Genomic DNA, 23907 nt, shown 5'->3' with positions numbered 1-23907 from the left:
CTTGTGGGCTGATGCTCAGAACCTAATGACAGTGCTAGAGGTGATTAGCACTGGAACAGCACCAGTGTTAGGTGTGCGCAGAATGTTCAGAGGGCACTAACGCTGGGGACAACATGCGCACCAAAGATGGCCGCAAATAGCATTTTATTTATTTATTTAGATTTTGCTCACACCTTTTTCAGTAGTAGCTCAAGGTGAGTTACATTCAGGTATTCTGGATATTTCTCTGTCCCAGGAGGGATCACAATCTAAGTTTGTATCTGAGGCAATGGAGGGTTAAGTGACTTGCCCAAGATCACAAGGAGCAGCAGTGGGATTTGAACCAGCCACCTCTGGATTGCAAGACCGGTGCTCTAACCACTAGGCCACGTATCTGTGGCCCATTTAGCTTGTCTCCTCCCCCATGGCGTGCTTGTCAAACAAGTATTCTGCCATGCCATTCTGTGGTGCTCCCGTCCTGCGCAGGTTGGTCACATGGTCACCAAGCTCTTTGATGGCTTTCATTTGCTCATCCAGGTAATGGTTCTCCAGGAAATCGCACAAATGTGGGTCATTCCTGTCTGTTGACAGCTTGTGCAAATCCAGCAGCGACTGGTTCACACTCTTCTCCAACTGCAGAGCACAATCAATTGCCTCCAAACCACTGCCCCACTCATCTCGCTCTGGTTTCCTGATGTCCTGCAAGAAAATACGGCCACCCCTCTGATTCTGAAGTTTCATTACTTTCTCAGCGTGCTCCTGCTCCTCATGGGACTGGTACAGGAAATACTTGGCAAAGTTCTTCAGAGCAACATCATCTTTGTCAAAGTAGTAGGACATGTAGTCATTCCTATGTAAATGAGGTTCTTAGCTATTCCCTCCCAAAGTTCAGAAAGAGAGCACAAATTGAACCCTGCCCTTATCGCTGAAAGGTGAGGGCACATATGCCAGACATGTTCCTCCCCTTTAACTTCCCAATGCTCAATGTTAACAGTGCACTTATAATTTGCATGCTATTACTGTTGAGCATTGGGAATTTTTTTTTTCTTCGTTGTTCCTGTGGTATTTTCTGGCGCTGTTTCTTACAGTTCTGAGCTTCGGCTCATCAGACTGCTGTTGGTCAGAATTTATCCAAGGCATGGAATCCAGTAGTCAAAGGATATGCGTCCCCCTCATCTACCTCAAACATTCAGGCTTCCTCTCTTCTCTGATGCTATTGCTTCTGGTTGGATTCTGGGGAGATGTAGCTTGCTGGAACCAGTCAGGCTACACCATGGCCTGCTGTGTCACTATTTTGGCTCTTGCTTTTTCATTATCACCTTGCTGGACATGACTCAATCGCAACCAGTGTGTTGGCATCAACAGGTTGGTTTCTGGGGAGTTGTAGCCTGTAGCGATCTCATGACTTGTGCTATCACTAGCTTCCTTGATCTACGTTTTGTTTTCTCTGTATGCTCTCTACCCCTGACTCTACTCCCAGTAGAGTGAACAGTGGGTTGTTTTCAACACTACAACCTCCCCACCCTGTTCCTATCAATGACTTCCATCCGTCCCAAGCTTGCTTGAATTCTGCCATAGTATTGGCTTCTACTACGGATGTACCCAAGCAAAAAAATATTTGGTTTGTTTTTAGAAGTTTAGGACTTTTTCATAGTTTAGGGCATTTTTTCATTTGTTTCACACATTTTAATAAAAATTGTTTCAACCCTTATTAGAACATTTTAACATATGCAAATCAAATATACGTGTGTTAGTTTGTAGGGATGATGCTCGTTACATTGGTTTTGCATGCAAAAAATTATTTAAGATGCACTAATAAATTAAACATGCATTAACAGACATCTCTACTAACTACCTTGTTTACGGTACCTCAAAAGACATAAATGGCATCATCAAAGTGACTTAGTGAAAAGCACAAGAGAATCACTGAATACTGATCCAGCAGATTGCGAAATATGTCATTGGGTACTTAATTATTTTTATGATATGTACTTTAAACCCATATGAGGTTTAAAAAAATAGTACAGAAGCAAAATCAATTTAATCTGATTTCCACGCCAGGAATTTTGCCAAGAATTAGTCTGGGAAATAGATTCTTCAAGATCTCAATGATTGAATTAGCCTCGGGTGTTTACAAGAGTCATCAATGGATACATTTCTCAGCTTGTCTGTTCAAGAAACAATAAAAATATATATAAAGTTTTTAAAATATAGTGAGATAGCACAGTTTACAAAGTTAATGAAAGGAAGTCAGCACCTCATACAGTAATCAGCTCTGCCACATGGCTTCCTGAGGGGAAGCAGAAGACAGTAAGCAAAAATTATATAGCAGAATGTAGAGATATTATGCTACTGGCCTAGTGGAAATGAATAGAGGACTAGAGCGGCAGGCAAGGGAAGTCAGGGTTCAAATTCTGCTTCTCCTACTCATGCTCCTTGTGACCTTGGGTAAATCAAATAACCTTGTGCTGGTTCAGGTATAAAACTTAGGCATCTATTTACTAAGCTAGGGTAAGCCAGAGTGGAGGAGTGGCCTAGTGGTTAGGGTGGTGGACTTTGGTCCTGGGGAACTGAGGAACTGAGTTCCATTCCCACTTCAGGCACAGGCAGCTCCTTGTGACTCTGGGCAAGTCACTTAACCCTCCATGTAAGCCGCATTGAGCCTGCCATGAGTGGGAAAGCGCGGGGTACAAATGTAACAAAAATAAAATAAATAATATAGGATATTTGTGTGTTCTGGCTGCAGTAATGCAAAGAAAGCAGCCCGTAATTTGGGCCACTATCTTCAAAAGAATCTAGTGATTTGGCAAAATTAGACCCTATCCCCAACCCCTTTTTAAAATTGAGAGATGCTCCCCAGATCACCGACCAAATTGCTCATCCCTGATCCATTTTACAACACAGGTCACCCCTCCCCCCCCGTCTCTTCAACACACCGGAATGTTCTCTTATTTCACACTCATAGCCTGAACCCTAGTGGTAACAGTACAAGGCTTGTTAGGGGCCTGGTGGTGGCATTTTTTAAAATGGAGCCTCCATAATAAGAGTAAATGAGTGGTGCTCCACTTAACCTCAGGGTTACCCAAGTAGGTGTTCAGTCCCTCAATGCTATGCATTAAAACAAGCTCTGAAGCTCAAGGACAACACTCCAAAAATACACAGCTTCCACCTAGCTTGCCATACAGACAGCATGGTGTTAGTAGGTATCTCCGTGTCACCTAGAAGACGTAGAGCTAGTCCTAGGTTTACCTTGCTGCAAACACGGTGTGCCTCAAGATGGACCAGCTTTTCTGAGGAAATTCAGAACTACATCTCCGTACACAGAAGGGCAAAACCAGAAATGACTTAGCCTTTTCTAGGTAATATGGAAACCATCTGGCAACCCTTACCCAACAATCAGGAAATATGCAAGCTGTATGTACTTCTGCTAGTTAGCAGCCAGCCAATGGTGATTTTCATTTACCAAATGTCCAATAGGTGGTCAAGAGACTGAAGTGACACGTGTCAAACAGGCTGTTGTAGAAATGTTTCAACGGACAGCAACTGCTAGTATGAAACAACCCAGGCCATTTTCAGATATGAAGCCATCACTAGAGATATCAATACTCTTATCTGTGGTATGGGAAAAGTGAATACCTGTCCTTGAAAGGTCCTGCTTCAATAAAGTGGTTGGTCTTTTTTTTTTTTTGCTCCAAACTAAGGAGCTCTTTTACTAAGCAGCGGTAAGCCCACCGTGGGCTTACCGCGCATCAATCCGGAACTACTGCCAGGCTACTGCAGGAGCCCGGCAATAGTTCCCACCCCTAGTGCATGCCATATAATCTACCGCAGGGCCCTTTTTACCGCAGCTTGGTAAAAGGATCCCCTAATTTTTAGTGTCCTTTATCGAATTGCCTCCATTAGGGCTACATTTGAGAGGTGTTAAGAGAGGTACCACTGGAGGTATTATGGCATGAAGCACCCCCTTAATACCCCAGTGGTCACTGACCCCCCTCCCACCCCCCAAAGATTTGACAGTGACAGTAGATAACAGGTTCTATGACAGCTCCACATTCCAAAGAAAGCAGCCAGCAAATGGATGGAGCAGCCTAGTGGTCAGTGCACTGGGACGTGTACCCTGCATTTATGACTATGTATGTTTTGCATGTTCTCTGCTTTGGAAAAGGGCGGATTATAAATAATAAATCAAAATCTAAAGTAGGCATGAAATGGGCACCTGTTATACTGTCAAGCCCTTTAAGAGTAATATATGCATGGCTTTCAGATTTAAAAAAAAATACAACTTAACTGTTTTATGAAACTTCAGTATCTGAAAAGTTGCAGTCTGATCATGCTTTAGTGGCATTGATTCAACATGGAATAAATGCAATTGTGTAATGTAATTCTTAACATACAGCTACAAAATGTTTTCCTGATTTTCAGAATATATTTTAAATATTGTAGGATCCACATTTGCGACAGAAGATGACCTATAACATTTACTGATGCTCTTTCCCACTGTCTTGTTCACTATTTATAACTCCTCCACCATAAATCAGAACGAAAAGGACAGCTAACAAAAGCAAAATCTCCATAAGTGAGTTTTTCCAGGCATGTTTAATGTCTATTTTATTTATAGATTTAGACTATAGCCTTCAAGGATGTTCTCTTCAATGCTTTTTCAGAGCATCTGCAATTCCAGAGCATTCTGGGACATGTAGTCTGCTGGTTACTAGGCCTGTGAAGATAATAGACAGGGCATCTATGTTTACTGTCAACTTGCTATACCATGGGGTTTTATTTTCAAAATAGAAAAACATCTTAAAAGCGGCACAAAGCGGCAAATGGACGGTTTTCTCGCCAAAACGTCAAAATCGTGATCTTTTCAAAAAGACAGAATTGGATGTTTTTCACTGAGTTTGTCCAAATAGCAAAGGGGCATTTTGAAGGCTTGCTTTGAGCAAGACTTGAGTGGGCTTTAAATGTGGATGTTTTTATGCAATAGTGGAACAGGAAACAAGTTCCAGGGCAGAAAAGAAATATGTTTTTATCTAGGCCTGTTTCAGTCATGACTAAGTCAGAAAAAGTTGTTCTAACCAGGGGCGTAGCTATCATGGGGCCACGAGGGCATGGCCCCCGCAGATTTGGCCCTGGACCCTCCTGCTGCAACCCTCTCGACCCCCCCTTCCCGCCGCCAACCCCCGCCAGCCGAAGTCCTCTTCTCGGCCGTGCGGCATTGCTTGTAAGTGCAGGACATCAGACGCACGCACAGAAACAGATTCAAACTTGATCAGATCATTCGGCAATGCCACGCGGCTAAGAAGAGGACTTTAGCTGGCGGGGGTTGGGGTCCCCCACCAGCAAAGGTACATCGGGAGAGGGTTGGCGGCGGGAAGGGGGGGTCGAGAGGGTTGCTGCGGCGGTGGTGGCAGGGGTGAAAGTTGGCGGCGGGTGGGGGGGGTCGGCGGCGCCAGCAGGGGGCTAAAATGTGCTCCCTCACCTCGGGCTCTGGACCCCCCTCCCGTCGAAGTCTGGCTACGCCCCTGGTTCTAACTGACCAGCTGACCACTGGAGGTATTAAGACATGAACTCCCCGTTAATCCCCCAGTGGTCACCGCCCCACCCCCAAAGATGTAACAGTGACAGTAGACACCAGGCTGCATGCCAGCTCCAGATATTATGGCCATTCCTAAGAAAGCAGCAAGCAAGTGGATGGAGTAGCCTAGAGGTCAGTGCAGTGGCCAGTGAATAATGGGACCCAAGTTGAAGTCTTACTTTAACTCTTTCATTTCAGTACAAATATGTGAGCACTCCTGGAACACAGAAATAACTCTTCTACCTAAATATATAAGTGACTTGCAAACCTGAGGGTTATTGTAGTGGTGGACTCTTAGGTACATTAATTGTCTCTGTTCTTGGAGGGCTCACCATATAATATGAAAAGGTTTAGATGGAATTTGTACCTGGGTCCCTTTATGTGAAGTCCACTTCAGTGACCACTACACTGTCCCTCTGCACTGCTGGGATGTCTGTGCGACCTGTTCACTGCTGGTGTGCATCAGGGTATGGGAGAGGTAGATTGGGAAAGGCAGGAGAGATGCCAGACTATAGGGGATGGGTAGGGCAGGGCTGATGCTAGGGTATAGAAGGAGGGGTAGGAAAGGGTAGGGCTGATGCTGGGCTACAGGAATGGATGGCCCGGGGGATATATGGCGGAAAGGGTAGGGCCTATGCAAGGCTACAGGGTTGAATGGGGTGGGGTAAGGGATGATGCCAGCTACAGGGATGAAAGGGGAAGGATAAGGAAGGGTAGGGTAGGGATGATGCCGGGCTACAGGACAATTGATTCTGGACTATAGGGATGGATGGATTGGGGGGGGGGGTTAGGAAAGGGAAGGGGAGGGCTGATGCCTGGCTACAGGGATGGAAGGGGGGGTAGGGAAGGGTAGGGTAGGGATGATGCCGTGGGAAGTCTTGGCCGCCATTTTGAAAACATGGCGGCGCCAGCAGGCGGAGAAATAGCATCAGCGCAGCAGGCAGGAAGGAACATGCTCCCCCTTGCAGAGACCACTAGACCACCAGGGCCCTTCAGGTAGGACTGGGGCTGTAAGGGCGTCAGCTCCGGCGGTAGAGGGGTGTCGGGCAGTGGCCAGGTGGGGGGCCCAGACCACTCTCAGTCTGCCCCTACAACATGACATGTAGTTTGTGTGGGGATCTGTATAAGTCTGACTTGTCTGGCTTTTCCAATGGGACATGTGTTGCTGTTGTGTATATTCACTGCTGCCTTTTTAAAGGTACTGTTATTGGTATTTGTGTTCAGAATTGGTGTTAAGGTTTGCAACATGGGGTCTGAGAAGCTTCTTTGCAGGATTCAATGATACTTCACAAAGTATCTGGCAATGAAGGGATTTTGTGTTGGTATTATTGAGGTGCCACCAGAATTAGAATCCATTTTTTCTGTAGAAAGCTGTAAGAGGAAACAATCTGGCTATGTTCTGTATGCTACAGATTCCACAGTAAGAGGACAAAAATCTTGATGCTGACAGTATGATTTTGCTTATTTTTATCAGAGAGAATTCTGGGGCTTTGCTTCATGTGGCTTTTCATGTGTTAACGTTTGTGAAAAATGTAAATGTACTAACTTGTATAAACGAATTGTTATTGAAATGAAAGTTTTCTATTTTCCTTGCATCTTTCCTTTTTTTAAAAAACTAAAATAAAGTTCTTAATATTTGGGCTCATTTTTGGTTCTGCCACAGACGGCAGTGTTCAGTGTGTTGCCTGCATGAGCATAGTCTGTTGGGTGTGTCCAAACAGAAGAAAGTTTGAGAACTAATGATGTAGACTGTACACTACTCACACCTATATACACAATGCCCACCCATATTAGCTCTAGATCCACCCAAAATGTCGTCTGGCTACGTCACAGTACTATACAAATGTGAAGCACTACTAAACACGACTCCTAGAATTCATAAGACCCATCTCCCCTATCCATAGACATGATTTCTGGCCAGTGTTCATGATCTGTGCATTGGTGGAATCAGTCAGACTCTGAGTACAAACCAGGGTGATTACAAGTTGGCTTAGCAGGGTTTAAAAAAAGTTTGGATAATTTCCTAAAAAGAAAAGTCCATAAGCCATTATTAAGATGGACTTGAGAAAATCCACTGCTTATTTCTAGGATAAGCTGCATAAAATCTGTTTTATTGTTCTGGGATCTTGCCAGGTACATGTAACCTGGACTGGCCACTGTTGGAAACAGAATACTGGGCTTGATGGACCTTCAGTCTTTCCCAGTATGGCAATGTTTATGTTCTTAAGGAGAAAATGAGCAAGGCAACTGTCTAATACATGACACTGCCATTTTAAGCCAGTTTATGATTCTGCAAATACATACAAGGGGGCAATGAAAACAGCTCTTGCCCTGGGCACCATGCTGTTCAGTGACTGCCCTGAGTACAACCATTCAAAAAGGACCATTAACAGTTACCAATAATTCTGTAAGGCTCTGCGATCATGGTTACTAAAATGACTTTCTTGATGGACCTATACAGGGGTTTGGATTGACTGTATATTAGTTGCAGTGAGTTATGCCAGACTGCTTGAAGGGGTTTGTCCCTCTCAGTCAGAGGACTATCACTAGGATGACTGATCTGGATAGACCAAATAAAAGGATTTCACTCAACCCGCACCGAAACATAAGCTGATTGACCTGGAAGCCCAAAGGAGATAGAAGAAGTTGATGCACTCCAAAGAAAATATCTAAAAGGGCCTCACTTATAACACATTTGCTTCTTCTCAAGAAGGCCACGAAAGCTTTAAATTCTAAGCACATGGAATCATGAGGTCCTCGGAGGATTAATGTTGTTCTGTAGTACCCTTTCAGGCTTTGGGCTCATCGTCTATCCTGACTGCTGTGGGTTATCCTATAATACAGTAGGTTATTTTTAAAACAGTGTCTTTCTTGAACAGATGGAATTTAATTACTATAATGCAATACCAGCAGTTGTATCCTGCCTTTGCATTTGTTGGGATCATTCCAATCTTAGACAAGAAACTGCGTAGGCTTTGTTGAGTTTACAGGAGCAAGCCAAAAAAATCAAATAGACATACAGCAAGATTTTAGGACTGCATGATATAGCAAACCTAGGGGTCCTTTTACTAAGCCACGGTAAAAAATGGCCTGTGGCAGTGCAGGTGCGTGTTTTTGGCATGCGCTGGGCCATTTTTTACCACGGCTGGGGAAAAAAGGCATTTTTTTAAATGGGGCAGTAAATGGTTGTGTGCTAAAATTTAAAGTAGCGTGTGGCTATTTACTACCTTGAGCCTTACCGCTACCCATTGACCTAGCGGTAAGGGCTCACTCACTCGTATGTAGGGTTACCATGTCCGGATTTACCTGGACATGTCCTCTTTTTGAGGATATGTCCGGGCAACCGAGCAGGTTTTGCCAATCTGCCCGTTTGTCCAGAAATCCGGACAAACGGGCAGATTGCTAGCTTCCCTCCCCTTACTTACTACTGCTCTGGTGGTCTAGTGACCTCTTCCGCCTTCGGGGCAGGAAAGAGCCCCCTCTTTCCTGCCTGGAGCACTGCCCTGCATGCTTCCTTCCTGTTGCTGATCTTGGCGCCGATTCAAAATGGCCACCTAGAGTTGAAGTGACCTTGCGAGACTTCAACTCTCGGTGGCCATTTTGAATCGGCGCTGAGATCAGCAACAGGAAGGAAGCATGCAGGGCAGAGCTCCGGGCAGGAAAGAGGGGGCTCTTTCCTGCCCCGAAGAGGTCACTAGACCACCAGGGCAGTAGTAAGGTAAGGGGAGGGGGTGATGGGGTGTGTGACAGGGGGAGGGGAAAATATGGTAACCCTACTCGTATGGTAATTGGGCAGCGCTCACCAATGTGCCAGCGCTGCCAATTGCCGCTGGGAATGCCCCCTGCAGTAGAAAATAGAAAATGATTTTCTACCACGGGAAACAGCGTGTGCCAACTTCGAAACTACTACAGGGTGCTCACCCTACCCCTGTGGTAGAGCCGATTTGGCGTGCACTACCCACACGTTAACCCTACCACTGCTTAGTAAAAGGGCCCCCTAATAATGTACAATATTGATCATGTAATTTGCTTTGGATGGTTCAATAAAAGATCTCAACCCCTTTATTTAATGTAAGAAAGCATGAGATACATATCCAGGGGTGTGCTGGTAAATTTTTAACAACGGGCTCTCTCTCCGGGCATAGCCGGCCCTGAAATTTGGTGGGGGGGGGGGGAAATACATGCTTCTCTCTCCCCTCCCTTGTGCGGGCACGCTAGGCATACCTTTGCCGAGCCCCACCAGCCAATAAATGAACTGCCACCATTCTCTGCTGCTTGTTTCTGGCTCTGAGCAGCATGATGGAACCTTCTTGCGCTTGGATGAAATGTCCCAGCCTGATGCTCAGAGTCAGAAACAAGGAGCAGGGAGCAGCAGCAGTCTATTTACTTGGCTGGTGGGGCCAGCATCACTGCCAGCAAAGTAAAAGAGAATTCAGGAGGGGGCCCAAGCCCACATTTTGGGAGTCAGTTGTTAAAGTAGCCATGGGGAGGCCTACTTTAACAACCGGCTCCCAAAATTCTTAAAAACTTAACAAACGGCTCTCGCGAGCCCGCTCCAGCACACCACTGTATATCACACAATTTAAACTCGTGTATGGGCATGAGCTGCATGACAATGGAAAGGGATAAATAATAATTGAAAAAAAAAGGATTTTCTCCAGTGATAGAAAGCCATTTAAAAAATATTAAGCCGGAGGCAAGAGTGGCAGGGTTGACTTCCAGGTGGAGGCAGTTCTTCCTCTCTGTCTGAGAACCCCCCATATTCATAGGTTACCCCAGCCCCAGAAGTTTAATTTTTAACTCTTTGGAGTGAAGTGATTATGTCCTGATGTGCGTACATAAATGCAAACAGAAGCTAACTGAGAACTGGGGGGGGGGGGGGTGTTTAAGATAGGGAGGTAAGGAAGGGGGGGAAAGGAGAGGGCTCTTGTTGGCTTAAAGCTTATTTGGGGCAAAGCTTTCTGCCTTGTGGGATGGGTGACAGGCTAGTTTGGAATTTGGAGTGGAGGATGGGTTCTGTGGGGAAACATGACATGACTATTGGTAATTTGATTTGGCTCTATTCAACCTTACCACATTTTGTATTGGCTGCTATGATGTGTTTGTTTTGGTATTATTCTGATAAATCTTAATCCTTAAGCAGCAGAAGGCTATTTAGCAAAAAAAGAAGTGACTACTTAGCTTAAGCTGTGCAAGACACACTCCACGCTAGTGAATTAGCAAAATACACCCAACGCCCACAATGGATAAAATAGTGTTTCAGTCAAAGACCTGCATCCGGGGTCGTAGGAGGTAGTCGCTGAAACAAACAAAATCTCTGGCGAAACTATGCCGTCTTCACCGTTCTAAGATATAAATCCCTGGCATAACATAGCATTTTCATAGGGGAAACATTTTTTCCCAAAGGAATTGCCTGCCTGAAAACCACCCACATAGTTCAAGAACACATGCACTTTTCCTCAAATTTGCAGATGTTCCCAGTGTATGCAATGGGAGCAGGGATTGCCACAATGCGCGTTACATTAGTCTAAAAAAGGACCCAAACAGAGAAAGAAGATGCAAGTGCATGCATGTATGTAATTATTGTGCATTCTTTTCCTTTGAAAATTACTTCAATATCTACTACTACTAATACTATTAAACATTTCTATAGCGCTACTAGACTTACGCAGCGCTGTACAAATTAACATGAAAAGACAGTCCCTGCTCAACAGAGCTTACAATCTAAATTGGACAGACCAACAGACAGCTAGGGTTGGGGAAATTGCAGTGGTAGGGGTGATAAGTGAGGGTGTTGAGTAAGAGAGTCATGGTTAGGAGTCGAAAGCAGTAGCAAAGAGGTGGGCTTTAAGCCTAGACTTGAAGACAGCCAGAGACTGAACCTGACATACTGGCTCAGGGAGTCTATTCCAGGCATAGGGAGCAGCGAGATAGAAGGAACGGAGCCGGGAGTTAGAAGTGGGGGAGAAGGGGGACGACAGGAGACATTTACCCAGCGAACGGAGTTCACGGGGAGGAGTGTAGGGAGAGATGAGAGCGGAAAGGTACTGAGGAGCTGCGGAGTGGATGCACTTGTAGGTCAAAAGGAGAAGGTAAGAAGCACCTACGGACTCTGCAGCTGTGTCAGCAGTATAAAAGCTGTGAAAATCTGAACACTTGACTAAGACTAAGAGCCAAAGACACTTGCAGTTCTTCTCCTTATCACACCAAACCTGATGGGTGTTGTCTATTATATTCAACACAAATTCCATGATAGAGCAGGACCCTTTCCCGCTAGGCCACCAGGCAGCCCGTAAGAGGATTCAACACACATTCCAGTGGAGAGAGGAGCCCCAGAGAGTTTAAATTGAAAAGCAGTCGTATAAACATCTGTCATGGATAAGAGTTTTAGTATTATAGTGGTAGTTCGCAGGGGCTAACCAACATCTCTAACAACTGCTTCTTTCCCTTCCCCCTCTCTTCTTGGCCACATCCCTACTATTGCTGTGTTGAAAGCCAAAGTGACCCTGGGTTAAGTTTCCACATTCTGCTGCTGCCTTCTTTATCTTAGCAGAGAGAGGATCATAGGCTATGCCAGAGTAAATCGTAAAACAGACTGACTGAATGACTTCAGAGGTCATACAACCCCTTCTGATACTGGACCAAAGCGAGAAGCCTGTAGCAACAAACTCATCAGACAAAACCAGTGCTAGCCCATCTTGTCACATGGACTGAGGAGATGCAATTATGCTGCACTTTCCCCCTACTTGGGACTAGAGTGCAGGGGCGTAGCTAGGTGGGGCCATAGGGGCATGGGCTCCCACGGATTTAGCTCTGGCCCCCTCTACTTTCGACCCCCCTCCTGCCACCTCCGCCGCTAGGTACCTTTGCTGGTAGCGATTCCCATCCCCCGCCAGCCTTAGTCTTCTTCAGCGCCGGTCTCCAGCGCGTTCGTTGATCTGTGCTGTGAGTCCTGAATGACGTCCTGCATACACGTTGCGTGCAGGACGTGCAAGCAGGACGTCAGTCAGGACTCACAGCACAGATCAGCGAACGTGGCAGAGACTGGCGCTGAAGAAGACTAAGGCTGGCGGGGGTTGGGTACCTGGCGGCCGGGGGGGGGGGGTCCAAAAGTGGCGGGGGAGGTTCGGCGGCTGGGGGAGGCGGGCTAAAATGTGCCCCTCCACCTTGGGCTCTGGACCCCCTCCCGCCGAGGTCTGGAGACTGCAAAGTTGCACGGGCAATTTATAGAATAGGGTCAATTATGCGTGTAACTTAGGGGCCCTTTTACAAAGCGGGCTTACTGCTTACTAAAAAGGAAGTACCGCCGGACTACCGTAGCAGCCCAGCGATAGTTCCCACCCACAGCGTGCTGTCATATCCCAGTGGTAATCAGGTAGTGCCGCTCATTGCCCGGTTACCGCCAGGTTACATGGCCACTCAGCAAGTGCTTCACTTGCCGCACAGCCATTTCCCGAAGAAAAGAAAGACCTACCATTTACCCTCTGCGGTAACAGGGGGCCTCAGTGCGCGTCAAAAACACGCGCCAATGCCAGCGCAGGCCCCCTTTTGCAGCAGCTTGGTAAAAAGGGGCCCTTAATTTGCTAATGAGCTAACTGGCGTTAAATGACCAACTGGTTATAACTGGTGTTAATTGCTGCTAATTGGCAGTAATTAGCAGTTGTACACATTACTGGCCCTAGTCAGTATTCTATAAATTGCAAGTGCAAATTCTAGAGTGTGCAACTGGAAGGGAGGCATGAGTGGGTCAGGGGCGTGTCTCGCACTTGTGCACACAGATTATAGAATACTTGCAATTAGGTGCATAACTGCCTACAGTTACGTGCGAGCATTTACACCAGCCATTTGACAATCTTAAGTGCTCGCACGTAACGTTAGGTACATAAATGTGGACTTATGCTACTATTCTAAAACAGCAACCGCAGGTGTAACTGCTGCTACTGAATCCACGTTCAGTGCGCAGAATCCCGCACCCAACGTTAGGTAACCTTTTGAGAATTACCCCATCCCCCTAACTGACAGTTCAATGTGGACGACAACAAGAGAAACTGGACATATCCAGGAAACGACATACAATAAACTCACATTCTCAAAGAAGTCTACCAAACTAGACTAATTAGTAGAATGTATGATAAATTTCTGAAATAGTAAGTTTTTATATTTTTTCAATAATTGAAAATAACTTTTTGTGGAAAGCAAAAACCATCTGAACATTTTGATCAAGACAAGCTGCTTGGAATAAAAATAAAGTATCAAACAAAATTAATCTAAATTCTATAAACGTCACTAAAAATTGCACACGTGTGCGCACCCAATTTGTGTACACAATGTAATTTTAATAATGAACTAATTAGTGCTGATAATTGGTTTGTTAACAACCAATTATGGCACTAATTAGATTTAATTGAACTATGCATATGTAAATTTAGGCATAGGATCCACACCTACATTTTACATATGAGTTCAAAAGAAGGTGTGGAAATGGAAGGGTCATGGGCAGGACGGGAGCATTCCTAACATTTAGGCACATTGTTATAAAATGAGGAGGGGATAAACGCCTAATTTTGGCGCATATATTTGCACCACGTTTCAGTCGGTGCAAATGGCTGTGCCAAAAGTTATCTGATATGGAGTGGGAAGTGGACCAATGACTCCAGGGAAACAGGACTATGGTGGTAAAGGAAACAACTTTATTCACAGACTCGACACAGTACTGTGTTTCGGCCACAGGCCTGCCTCAGGAGTCTAAAATCTTTTATTTGGACTATCCCAACGGGGACCCGTTTCACCCTCGCTTCTTCAAGGGAAGTCCAATGATTGCTCTCTCTAGACGAGGTGCCGACAACCTGCTCTGGGACCTTCCCTCTGCCACGTGCATTCCGCCCTGCTGGGATAGTCCGAACAAAAGATTTTAGACTCCTGAGGCAGGCCTGTGGCCGAAACACAGTACTGTGTCGAGTCTGTGAATAACGTTCTTTCCTTTACCACCATAGTCCTGTTTCCCTGGAGTCATTGGTCCACTTCCCACTCCCTATCAGATAGTTTTGTTTTCCGTGGGAGTCTGTGTTCATCCACCCGGTGGATTGCCTCCTACTGTGCCAAAAGTTAGCCACGATTCTCAGGTCTAAGCGCTATTCTATAAACTGTGCCTAATCTTAAGTGCGATATATGGAATTTGCCCCTATATGTACAAGTGAAATTGTTGAATCCTTTAGAAATTATAAGGTCAATATTCAGATAAAGAAAAACAAATTACTTATCCTGTTAACTGGGTATCTAATCTGGATGAATATTTTAAACTAGATATTCAGGGCATCTTTTACAAAGCCACGTTAGCAATTCCCATTCAGCAAATGAGAGGAAGTCCATAGGAATTGAATGGGATTTCTATCATTTGCCACACCGAGAATCGGTAGCGTGGGTTTGTAAAAGAGGCCCTCAAAGACATAATTGGTTAAGTTTGCAGCTTTGCAAGTTTCTGGTTACAATTATCTGGTTAATTTTGAGACAGCAATTTATCTAACCAGAAGTAATTAACTTTAACCAGATAATGTTAAATGGCGATGCTATCCAGTTAATGCTCTAATCTGCCTTTGCATGCCACAACTCCCCCTCTATTTAACTGATTACTGAGTTTTCCAGACAAAAGATAAATGGTTGGTAGGCCCAAAATGTTTTAAAAAAGCCAGCTTCCAAAGTTAACTGGTCAAAGCTTTTAAATATCAACCCCCTATGTTTAACAGTTTCACGATTTCACACATAAATAGAAGAAGGATTTCCACGGAATACACAAAGAAAACCAAAAGAACGGTGGTGGCCAAGAGCAGATGCGAAACCACACAAGTCCAAAACCAATTCCTTTATTAAACACTGACCCAACACAGCAGTGTTTTGGCACAATGGCTGCATCAGAGGTTGTTTTTTGTACAAGGTACACACGGTGCCAAAATGTCAAATATGAAGTAGAAATATTTCCAAAACTCAGATGAATGCGTCACTCCGACGAACGCTGTTTCTATGAGTGCTGATCTCGAAGTGATGATATATCTAGGAATTACGACGGTGGCGGCTAAAAAAAAAAAAAATGCTTACCACCACTGGCTGAATATCTACATCTGCATGCTTTAATTCGTAGGTTAACCCACCTTAAATCAATTTTACATGCACTAAATAATTTAAGATGCACTAATGAATCAAATGCAGGTTCATGAATGCGCATCTCTAACTTCCAAATTGCCAGGAATGATTCATTACTGAGAAGCAAGGGTTTTTTTTCGGAAGGTGGGATACTTCTCTTGCAACTAATGAAGATGTTTGAAGGTGAGTCAATCAATAAGACGGAATTAAGTACAGCACGTCCACATCAGGGAAGTGCTATCAAATTTTAACCCATGCTCAGGTCATAGGTTGGTGCGAAAGAATCCAGGGATGCTGTTGCAAAGTCCAGTTGTTATACTGGGAATGCACATGCATAAAAACAAGTTTGCAAAGACAGGAAACTGGGGGTTCTATGACAGAAACAGTGCCCCACGCTGCCACTTTTTAAATGGCTTTGAAACCGCTTGTTAAAAGGGTCTGGTGGAGGACGGCCGATGCAGGAATGAAGCTCAGCCTATAAACACGTCATAAATTTAAAGATAGGAGCACGCCAGGGCCTTAAAATTCCCAGAATCTGAAAAATATTTAGATGTTTCAATATAACATTTAATTGATGAAACCAAGGGCTTGAAACCAGAGACAGCCACCCTACTGCAATGAAAAATCTCAAGCAGTTTGTGTGGGCAGAGAACTGTGGGTAATCGTTGTACAGTGGAACCCTTTTCCTTCTTGAGAGGATGGTGGTGCAAGAATATGAGCAGGTCTAAGACTCATGAGACAAGTAGATTAGTGGATACAGGGCCTTGCTTGGACAAGCATAAGGGAGAGATTTTCAAATTAGAAATGACTACACAACTAAATGTTATGGCAATTGTCAAAGATTATGGCAAGAGACAAATGCCAGACTGGTCTGATGGTGCTGTAGCAGCACTAAGTATTGATAAACGAAAGAGTTCTCAAGTCTGGGTTCTGCCTTTCCAGCCAGTTTTGGACTGGGGGGTACCACAGAGATAGGATTCACAAAGATGCGATAGAGGAAGACCAATGGAGGAGTATTTGACATCCATCCCTCAACAGTGACACCTACTGGTTTCCAGGTTATAACAAGGGTGGTGGGGGTGGGGAGGGAACCATGGAATTGCAAATAAAGGCTTTATGATGCCTTACACCCAGTAGGCTCTGGATCAGATGGAGCTGGAAGTCAAAAGTAGGAAAAAGATAGATGAAAGATCCTTAACCCATTCTGGTGAAACTCAAGAAATGTATCCTTTGGCTACATAATCCTGAAAATTCCCTTACTATCAAGCTTTTCTTAAATAACAGAATGTTGTTAACCATAAGGACATAAGAGTAACCATACTGGGACAGACCAATGGTCCATCTAGCCCAGTATCTTGTTATCCAAACAGTGGCCAAGCCAGGTCACAAGTACTACTACTACTACTATTAAACATTTCTATAGCAGCTACTAGACTTACACAAATACTTGGCAGAAACCCAAAACGTGGCAACACTCCATACAACAAATCCCAGGGCAAGCAGTTGCGTCCCATGTCTGTCTCAATAGTAGACTATGGACTTTTCCTCCAGGAATTTGTCCAAACCAGCTGCCAACACACTTCTGTTCCTCTGTTTCCAGTTTTGTCACCATGACATGGAGAAGGGTTAGACAGCGCTGCAACAATGCTGGATGGAAACAGAGCCAGAAACAGGCCATGCCTACTCCTTATCCAGATCCAGGAAGGAGATTTTTTTGGACAGTCCTGGTTTTGAACTTACATCACCAGTGCAGCATGGTGTTTGTAGTCTTCGATTCTACCCACTGAACTCAGTGCTATAGGTCCTATAAAGCACCAGGTTGGGGCTGTCAGAAATCCAGGACTAGCCTGAAATCCATATCCGGGAATAGGGTAACTTGGCAGCTCTGTCTTCTACGACAAAACGCTGTCAAGATGGAAAGCGATAAGACATGTTAGAGGCAAGGAATACAGAAAATTGCTTCTGGTGGCGAGGATAAACAAGTTAGCAACTGTTTTTACATAGGGGCCTTTTTACTAAACCAAATTAAAGGGAGAATTTTATAAATCAAGCCTGAAAAATCAGCATGGAAAACCCCCTGCTTAAGCGCTATTCTATACGCTGCGTGCCTAAAGTTAGGTGAAATTTATAGAATAGCACTTAAGCACAGGGGCTGTGTGTCCATTTGCCCCAACGAAAACACAGTGCAAATGTCCCCACCTAAATTTACATGTGGAACCCCCTTATTCTATAATTGCGCTCATAACTGGAATCCACACCCATGCTCCGCCCCGAAATGCCCAAGAGCCTCCCATTTCCGATCTCCCTTTTCTGGGACATACGTAAAATTTAGGCGTGGATCACATGCCTAAATTTACGCATGTACATGTTCATTGATTTCAATTAGCACCATTAATTGCTTGTTAAAAAGCCAATGCTTGGCACTAATTGGCTCGTTATTCAATTAAATTGCACGCAACAAATTGGGCCGGCACCCAAATTTGCACGTGCAATTTTTTGTGGCTTTTATAGAATTAGGGGGTAAGTGTTAATATAGATAAAAAAGCTTACTCCAAAATGTGTTAAAGCGCTTTTGGTAATTCGCCTGTCAGTGCATGCTAACCACCATTATGATTTTTTGTTTGCAATTTTTTCAGGTGCGTCATGAGTGGGAAGTGGGCATTGAAATGTTATCCAAACATTTGCATGGGTTTCAGCCAAGGGAAGTCTTACCTCACCAAATTAGTTTCATTTTTTTGAAGGCGTGAATAAACATGTGGGTAAAGATGAGCCGGTTGATGTAGTGTATCTAGATTTTCAGAAAGCTTTTGATAAAGTTCTTCATGAGAGACTCCTGAGAAAATTAAAGAGTCATGGGATAGGAGGCAATGTCCTTCTGTGGATTAGAAACTGGTTATTGGACAGAAAACAGAGGGTAGGGTTAAATGGCCATTTCTCTCAGTGGAGGAGGGTGAATAGTAGAGTGCTGCAGGGATCTGAACTGGGACTGGTGCTATTTAACATATTTATAAATGATCTAGAAATCAGAACGACAAGTGAGGTGATTAAATTTGCAGATGACACAAAACTATTCAAGGTTGTTAAAACACAAGCGGACTGTGAAAATTTACGGGAAGACCTTGCTTAGGAAATTGGAAGACTGGGCATCCAAATGGCAGATGAAATTCAATGTGGACAAATGCAAGGTGATGCACATTGGGAAGAATAATCCTAATAGTTACCTGATGCTAGGGTCCACCTTGGGGGTCAGCACCCATGAAAAAGATCTAGGTGTTGTTGTAGACAATATGTTGAAATCTTCTGCCCAGTGTGTGATGGTGGCCAAGAAAGCAAACAGGATGCTAAGAATTATTAGGAAAGGGATGGTAAATAAGACTGGGAATACTATACTGCCTCTGTATTGCTCCATGGTGCGACCTCACTTTGAATACTGTGTTCAGTTCTGGTCGCAGTATCTCAAAAAATATATAGCGGAATTAGAAAAGGTTCAAAGAAGAGTGACCAAAATGATAAAGGCTATGGAACTCCTCTCATATGAGGAAAGGCTAATGAGGTTAGGGCTCTTCATCTTGGAAAAGAGATAGCTGAGAGATATGATTAAAGATCTAGAAAACCCTGAGTAGTGTAGAATGTGTAAAAGTGAATCGATTATGTAGTCTTTCAAAAAGCTACATGGAAATACTTTTAAAACAAATAGGAGGAAATATTTTTTCACTCAAAGAATAGTTAAGCTCTGGAACTTGTTGCCGGAGGATGTGGTAACAGTGGTTAGCATATCTGGGTTTAAAAAAGGTTTGTACAAGTTCCTGGAGGAAAAGTCCATAGTCTGTTATTGAGATGGACATGGGGGAAGCCACTGCTTGCCTTGGGATTGGTAGCATAGAATGTTGCTGCTACTTGGGTTTCTGCCAGATTCTTGTGACCTGGATTAATATTGGTCTGACCCAGTATGGCTATTCTTATGTTGTGTTAGTAACTGGATAATGCAGGGTTAATTCAGGAGCACTTAGAGCCTCCTAAACAGGAGGGTGGTAAGTGCTCCCACGTTAATATTTTTGCAGGTCTTGCAAAAAGAAAAACCCATATTTTAGGGATGAACTAGAAATGGACTCAGCGTGTGGGAATATCCCACATTAAAGTGCACTAAACCCAATTCTTAGAACATCTTAGTAAAAGGGCCTCTTGTGCTTCAGTGGAGCCTAGTGGTTAGTGCACCGGACTTTGATCCTGTGGAACTAGGTTCAATTCCCACTGCAGCTCCTTGTGACTCTGGACAAGCCACTTAAACCTCTATTGCCCCAGGTACAAATAACTATCTGTATATACTATATAAACTGCTTTGAATGTTGTTGCAAAAACCACAGAAAGGTGGTTTATCAATTAAAAGGCACTGCTTGAAGAAACTGTCATTCGTGTTATTACAATGTCCACAGACTTAACTAACAGTGCTAGAGTATGCTTAGGTTAGGGTCTCCGTTACCCTCCCCCCCCCCCCCCCCCAAGTCAGACGTCTGTATAAGTTAATCGACTCATAAGTTTTATGCCTTTACAGGTTATCTGCATTTTATTTCTTGGCTGCTTAGTCAATTTCGGGGCTGTTGATAGTTTTCTGCATTCTTTTAGGATGGAGTGGGGACTTGTAAATATCGGATGACAGATTGCTCCTTATTTTTTTTGTTGCACGCGCTCCATATATAGGGTTTGCATGCGCATTTGATGGATATACCTTTTGATACTGTCATTAATAAAATGTTGAATGATATATCGACTTGGGGGGAAGAAGTAGGAAGTTTTGGGAAGGGAGGGTAGGTCGTGGGGTGGCAATGGGTGTCTTCTATGTTTTAAACACAACATTTTTGATGTTATTTGCCTGTACTATTCTTTCTCTGAATGTCATCAATAAAAATGATTTATAATACAATGTTCACAGACTTGCCAATTCCAATTTACATAACTCCAACATCCTAAAATAACATTTCAGATACAACGTAGTGACACTGAAACAGAAGCGTGCACACTCAGTGTATCCTCCCTTCAGCCCTTCATGTCAGTGTGCCACTAATTCAGTGTTATCTTCAGAACCGAAGAGTCTCTGGTGGATGCATTCCCTCCCTTCATTTAACAAAGAGGAACGTATTCTACTTTTGAACGCGGGCTCAGCTGTGCTCAAAAGGACCTTTGCGCTAGCCTGCATTAAACTTCCTTAACTTTAACATGGATTAACAAGCGCCATTTCAAGTTTCATGTTTATTTTACTCTTGATATACCGCCCATGAGCAAACTGTGTGAGCAGTTTACAGTAAGTCGATAATTCCATAGTGGAGCTTAGAGAGGAAGTACAAAATTGATAGGAGACAGACAGAAAAAGAAGGAAAAAATATTATAATATCACAACGGTGCTAACCTGCCAACCGCTCAGCAGGAGGAGCGAAGGTGGGGAGGGGGAATCTAAGCAATAATCATTTCAGCTATCGTTCAATATGAAATGCACCATGAAACAGGAAGGTTTTCAGCTCATATTTAAACCCGGGATTCATGGTTTTGTGGTCAGGCACAGGGCTGTAGCTAGCCACATACGACCAGATTCTATACTTGGCACCGAAAAAATCAGCACAGATGGATAATGCACCTACGAATATTCTATAAACCACGCCTAAAGTTAGGCACGGCTTATAGAATATATGTAGTGCTTGTTCACTAGACTAAAATTTAGGTGCAGCCATGACAGCTGGTGTAAATGCCCACTCCTAACTTTAGGCGCAGAACGGGTTATTCTATAACACTGCGCATAAATTTTAGGACTGCCCATGATCCTCCCATGGCCACACCCACTTTTGAGATCCTCGCAGTAAAATCTATGCAGACTACTTTACAAAACACGCTTAGCAAGTAGTGTGTGTAAATTCTAATTAGTGCCAATTAGTGCTGATAATCGATTAACATCCAATTATCGGCACTGATTAGCTTGTTAACCAATTGAGTCTGTGCACAAGTCAGAATATGCCCAGAATTGCACACGCAACTCTAGTCACACTACAGGGTGCAAGGGAAGCTGGGGCACCAAACTTGCACCCCATCCATTGGCTTCCCTTGCTGGTGCGTTGCTAATGAGTGGAGTGGAAACATTTGGGGGGTACGTAGCACAGGGCACATTGTTGCCTAGTGACGCTCCTGATCAGGCCCCACTGAAATGTATGGGGCCCACAATAAATAATGTGTGTGTTAATTCGAGTTAACGTTACCACAGGTTATTGAATAGAACATGATATAAGCCAGGCTTATAAGAGGGCTGAACTTTTTTGTTTAAAGTCTGGCATTCAACTGTATTTGTCTCTACTACTCTGTTTGTTCCTAATAAAATTTAAATGTGTGCAAGCCAAAAATTTTCATTTTGTTTAGCATCCTGTGTCATTAATGGGATTTTTTTGTTTTGTTTTGGGTTTTAATTTAATTTTTTTTATGTGCAACACTATTAATAGTGCACACAATTCTTCAATAGTCAAGCAATAGTGCACACTATCCTTTAATAGGTAAGCAACAGTGCACACAATTAATAGTTAAACAGTGCACAAAATTCTTCTTTAGTTAATCAATAGTGCGCTCAATTCTTCAATAGTCAAGCAATAGTGCACACAATTCTTTATTAAACAATAGTGTGCACAATTCTTCAATAGTCAAGCAATAGTGCACACAATTCTTTAATAGTTAAGCTTTAGTGCAGACAATTCTTCAATAGTTAAGCAATAGTGCACACAATTATTTAACAGTTAAGCAACAGTGCACACAATTCTTCATTAGTTAAACAATAGTGCACACAATTCTTTAACAGTTAAGCAATAGTACAATTCTTCATTAGTTAAGCAATAGTGCGCACAATTCTTCAATAGTCAAGCAATAGTGCACACAATTCTTTAAAAGTTAAGCAATAGTGCACACAATTCTTTATTAGTTAAAAAATAGTGCACACAATTCTTCAATAGTCAAGAAATAGTGTACACAATTCTTTAATTCTTTAATAGTTAAGCTATAGTGCACACAATTTTTAAATAGTTAAGCAACTGCACATTATTGATGACTTAAAAAGAAAACTTCAAATTTTGAGGGTTTTTTCCCCCTCTTGTTTTAGATTAAAAACTAGGTGAAATGACATTTCCCATGTTGTTTCAAACAAATGCAAATCCCTAATAAAAACCCAACAGGATTAGCACTGGCTGGAAAAAAAAAATGAGGCCTTAAAAACTGAAACTACATGAAAAGCAACGAGAGTCTGGTGAATTCATTTTTCCCTGCTGACCACAGTGCACTGCCATCACTGACCTGGCACTTTTTCAGTCCCAGGTCTGAATGGTTTTCCGCAATCCTCAAACCTGTAAATCAAGAGTGCAGGTTTCCTGTTCTACTGGGGATAACATTTCCTGTACTGTCTGCAGTCTCTTCATCTCGATCCATCATTACGTTAGTTTTTCAAGATTTTGCATTTCAGTTTTTTTTTTCTAAAATGGAGGCTGCTTTTTCCAGCTGGGTACCACTACCAGGGAAGCTAAGTCACCCAGTTCCAGGCTGGAGATTTGGGGCCAGTTCTGGATTTCTGACCTCCACATCCTGGTGCATTCTGGGACTTGCTGCACTGATTTCAATGGCCAGGATTAGGTGCTAAAAATCCCACACTGGTTTGACATGTCAGGACTGGCTAAAACAGTCTCCAGCTTGGACCTGCATAACTTGCCATCTCTGGGGTTAGAGGGCAGTGATTCTGATCCCAGTGAATTTCAGAAGTATGACTGTAGGAGTACCGTGCTCAGTGCAGTCACAAGGCAACATGACAGCCTAGACTTGTGTGTAAAGATCTTGAGGCCTATCTTCAAAGCACTTAGACTTACAAAGTTTCACAGTAACTTATGTACGTCTAAGTGCTTTGAAAATGAGCCCCCTTGAGATTAGATCTTGACACCCTCTCATTCATATCTCAGAGCTCAGTCACTATGGTATTTGTTGAGAACTTTATTATTATTTCTGTTTTCTTTATAATTTGGTTGTGATGCCTCAGCTTGGAGGAAGCCCACGATTCCGGGGGTACATACAGTCCGGGAAAGATTGGATAAAATACAACTGATGTCAAAACTTACAGCCATGAGAAACGGTCGAATTATACATTACCATAAAATATGGGATCCATATATTAAATGGAAAGCAACAACTGCTATATAAGACCTGTC

The 23907-nt window shown here is 43.5% G+C and overlaps 2 protein-coding genes across 3 annotated transcripts in view; both read right to left on the bottom strand.

Moving 5' to 3' along the window:
• The window catches only part of SEPTIN9 (septin 9), a 460073-nt gene that overhangs the window by 238542 nt on the left and 197624 nt on the right, over positions 1-23907 (bottom strand). The window lies entirely within an intron of this gene.
• Positions 384-23140, bottom strand: LOC115471727 (ferritin heavy chain, oocyte isoform-like). The gene is made up of 2 exons (XM_030205524.1): positions 23113-23140; positions 384-845 (listed from the first exon to the last, which is right to left on the bottom strand). The coding sequence occupies exons 1-2, from the start codon at positions 23138-23140 to the stop codon at positions 385-387; spliced, it is 489 nt and encodes a 162-aa protein (XP_030061384.1). The 3' UTR covers position 384.

This window comes from Microcaecilia unicolor, chromosome 6, assembly GCF_901765095.1.
Source record: "Microcaecilia unicolor chromosome 6, aMicUni1.1, whole genome shotgun sequence".
Classification (NCBI taxonomy): domain Eukaryota; kingdom Metazoa; phylum Chordata; class Amphibia; order Gymnophiona; family Siphonopidae; genus Microcaecilia; species Microcaecilia unicolor.
This window is presented reverse-complemented; position numbering and strand designations above follow the sequence as displayed.

Coding starts and splice junctions, on each gene's coding strand:
- LOC115471727 (XM_030205524.1), bottom strand. CDS start 23,140: ATGGATCGAGATGAAGAGACTGCAGACA. Junction 846..23,112: donor AGATGAAGAGACTGCAGACA/GTACAGGAAATG, acceptor GGAATAGCTAAG/AACCTCATTTACATAGGAAT.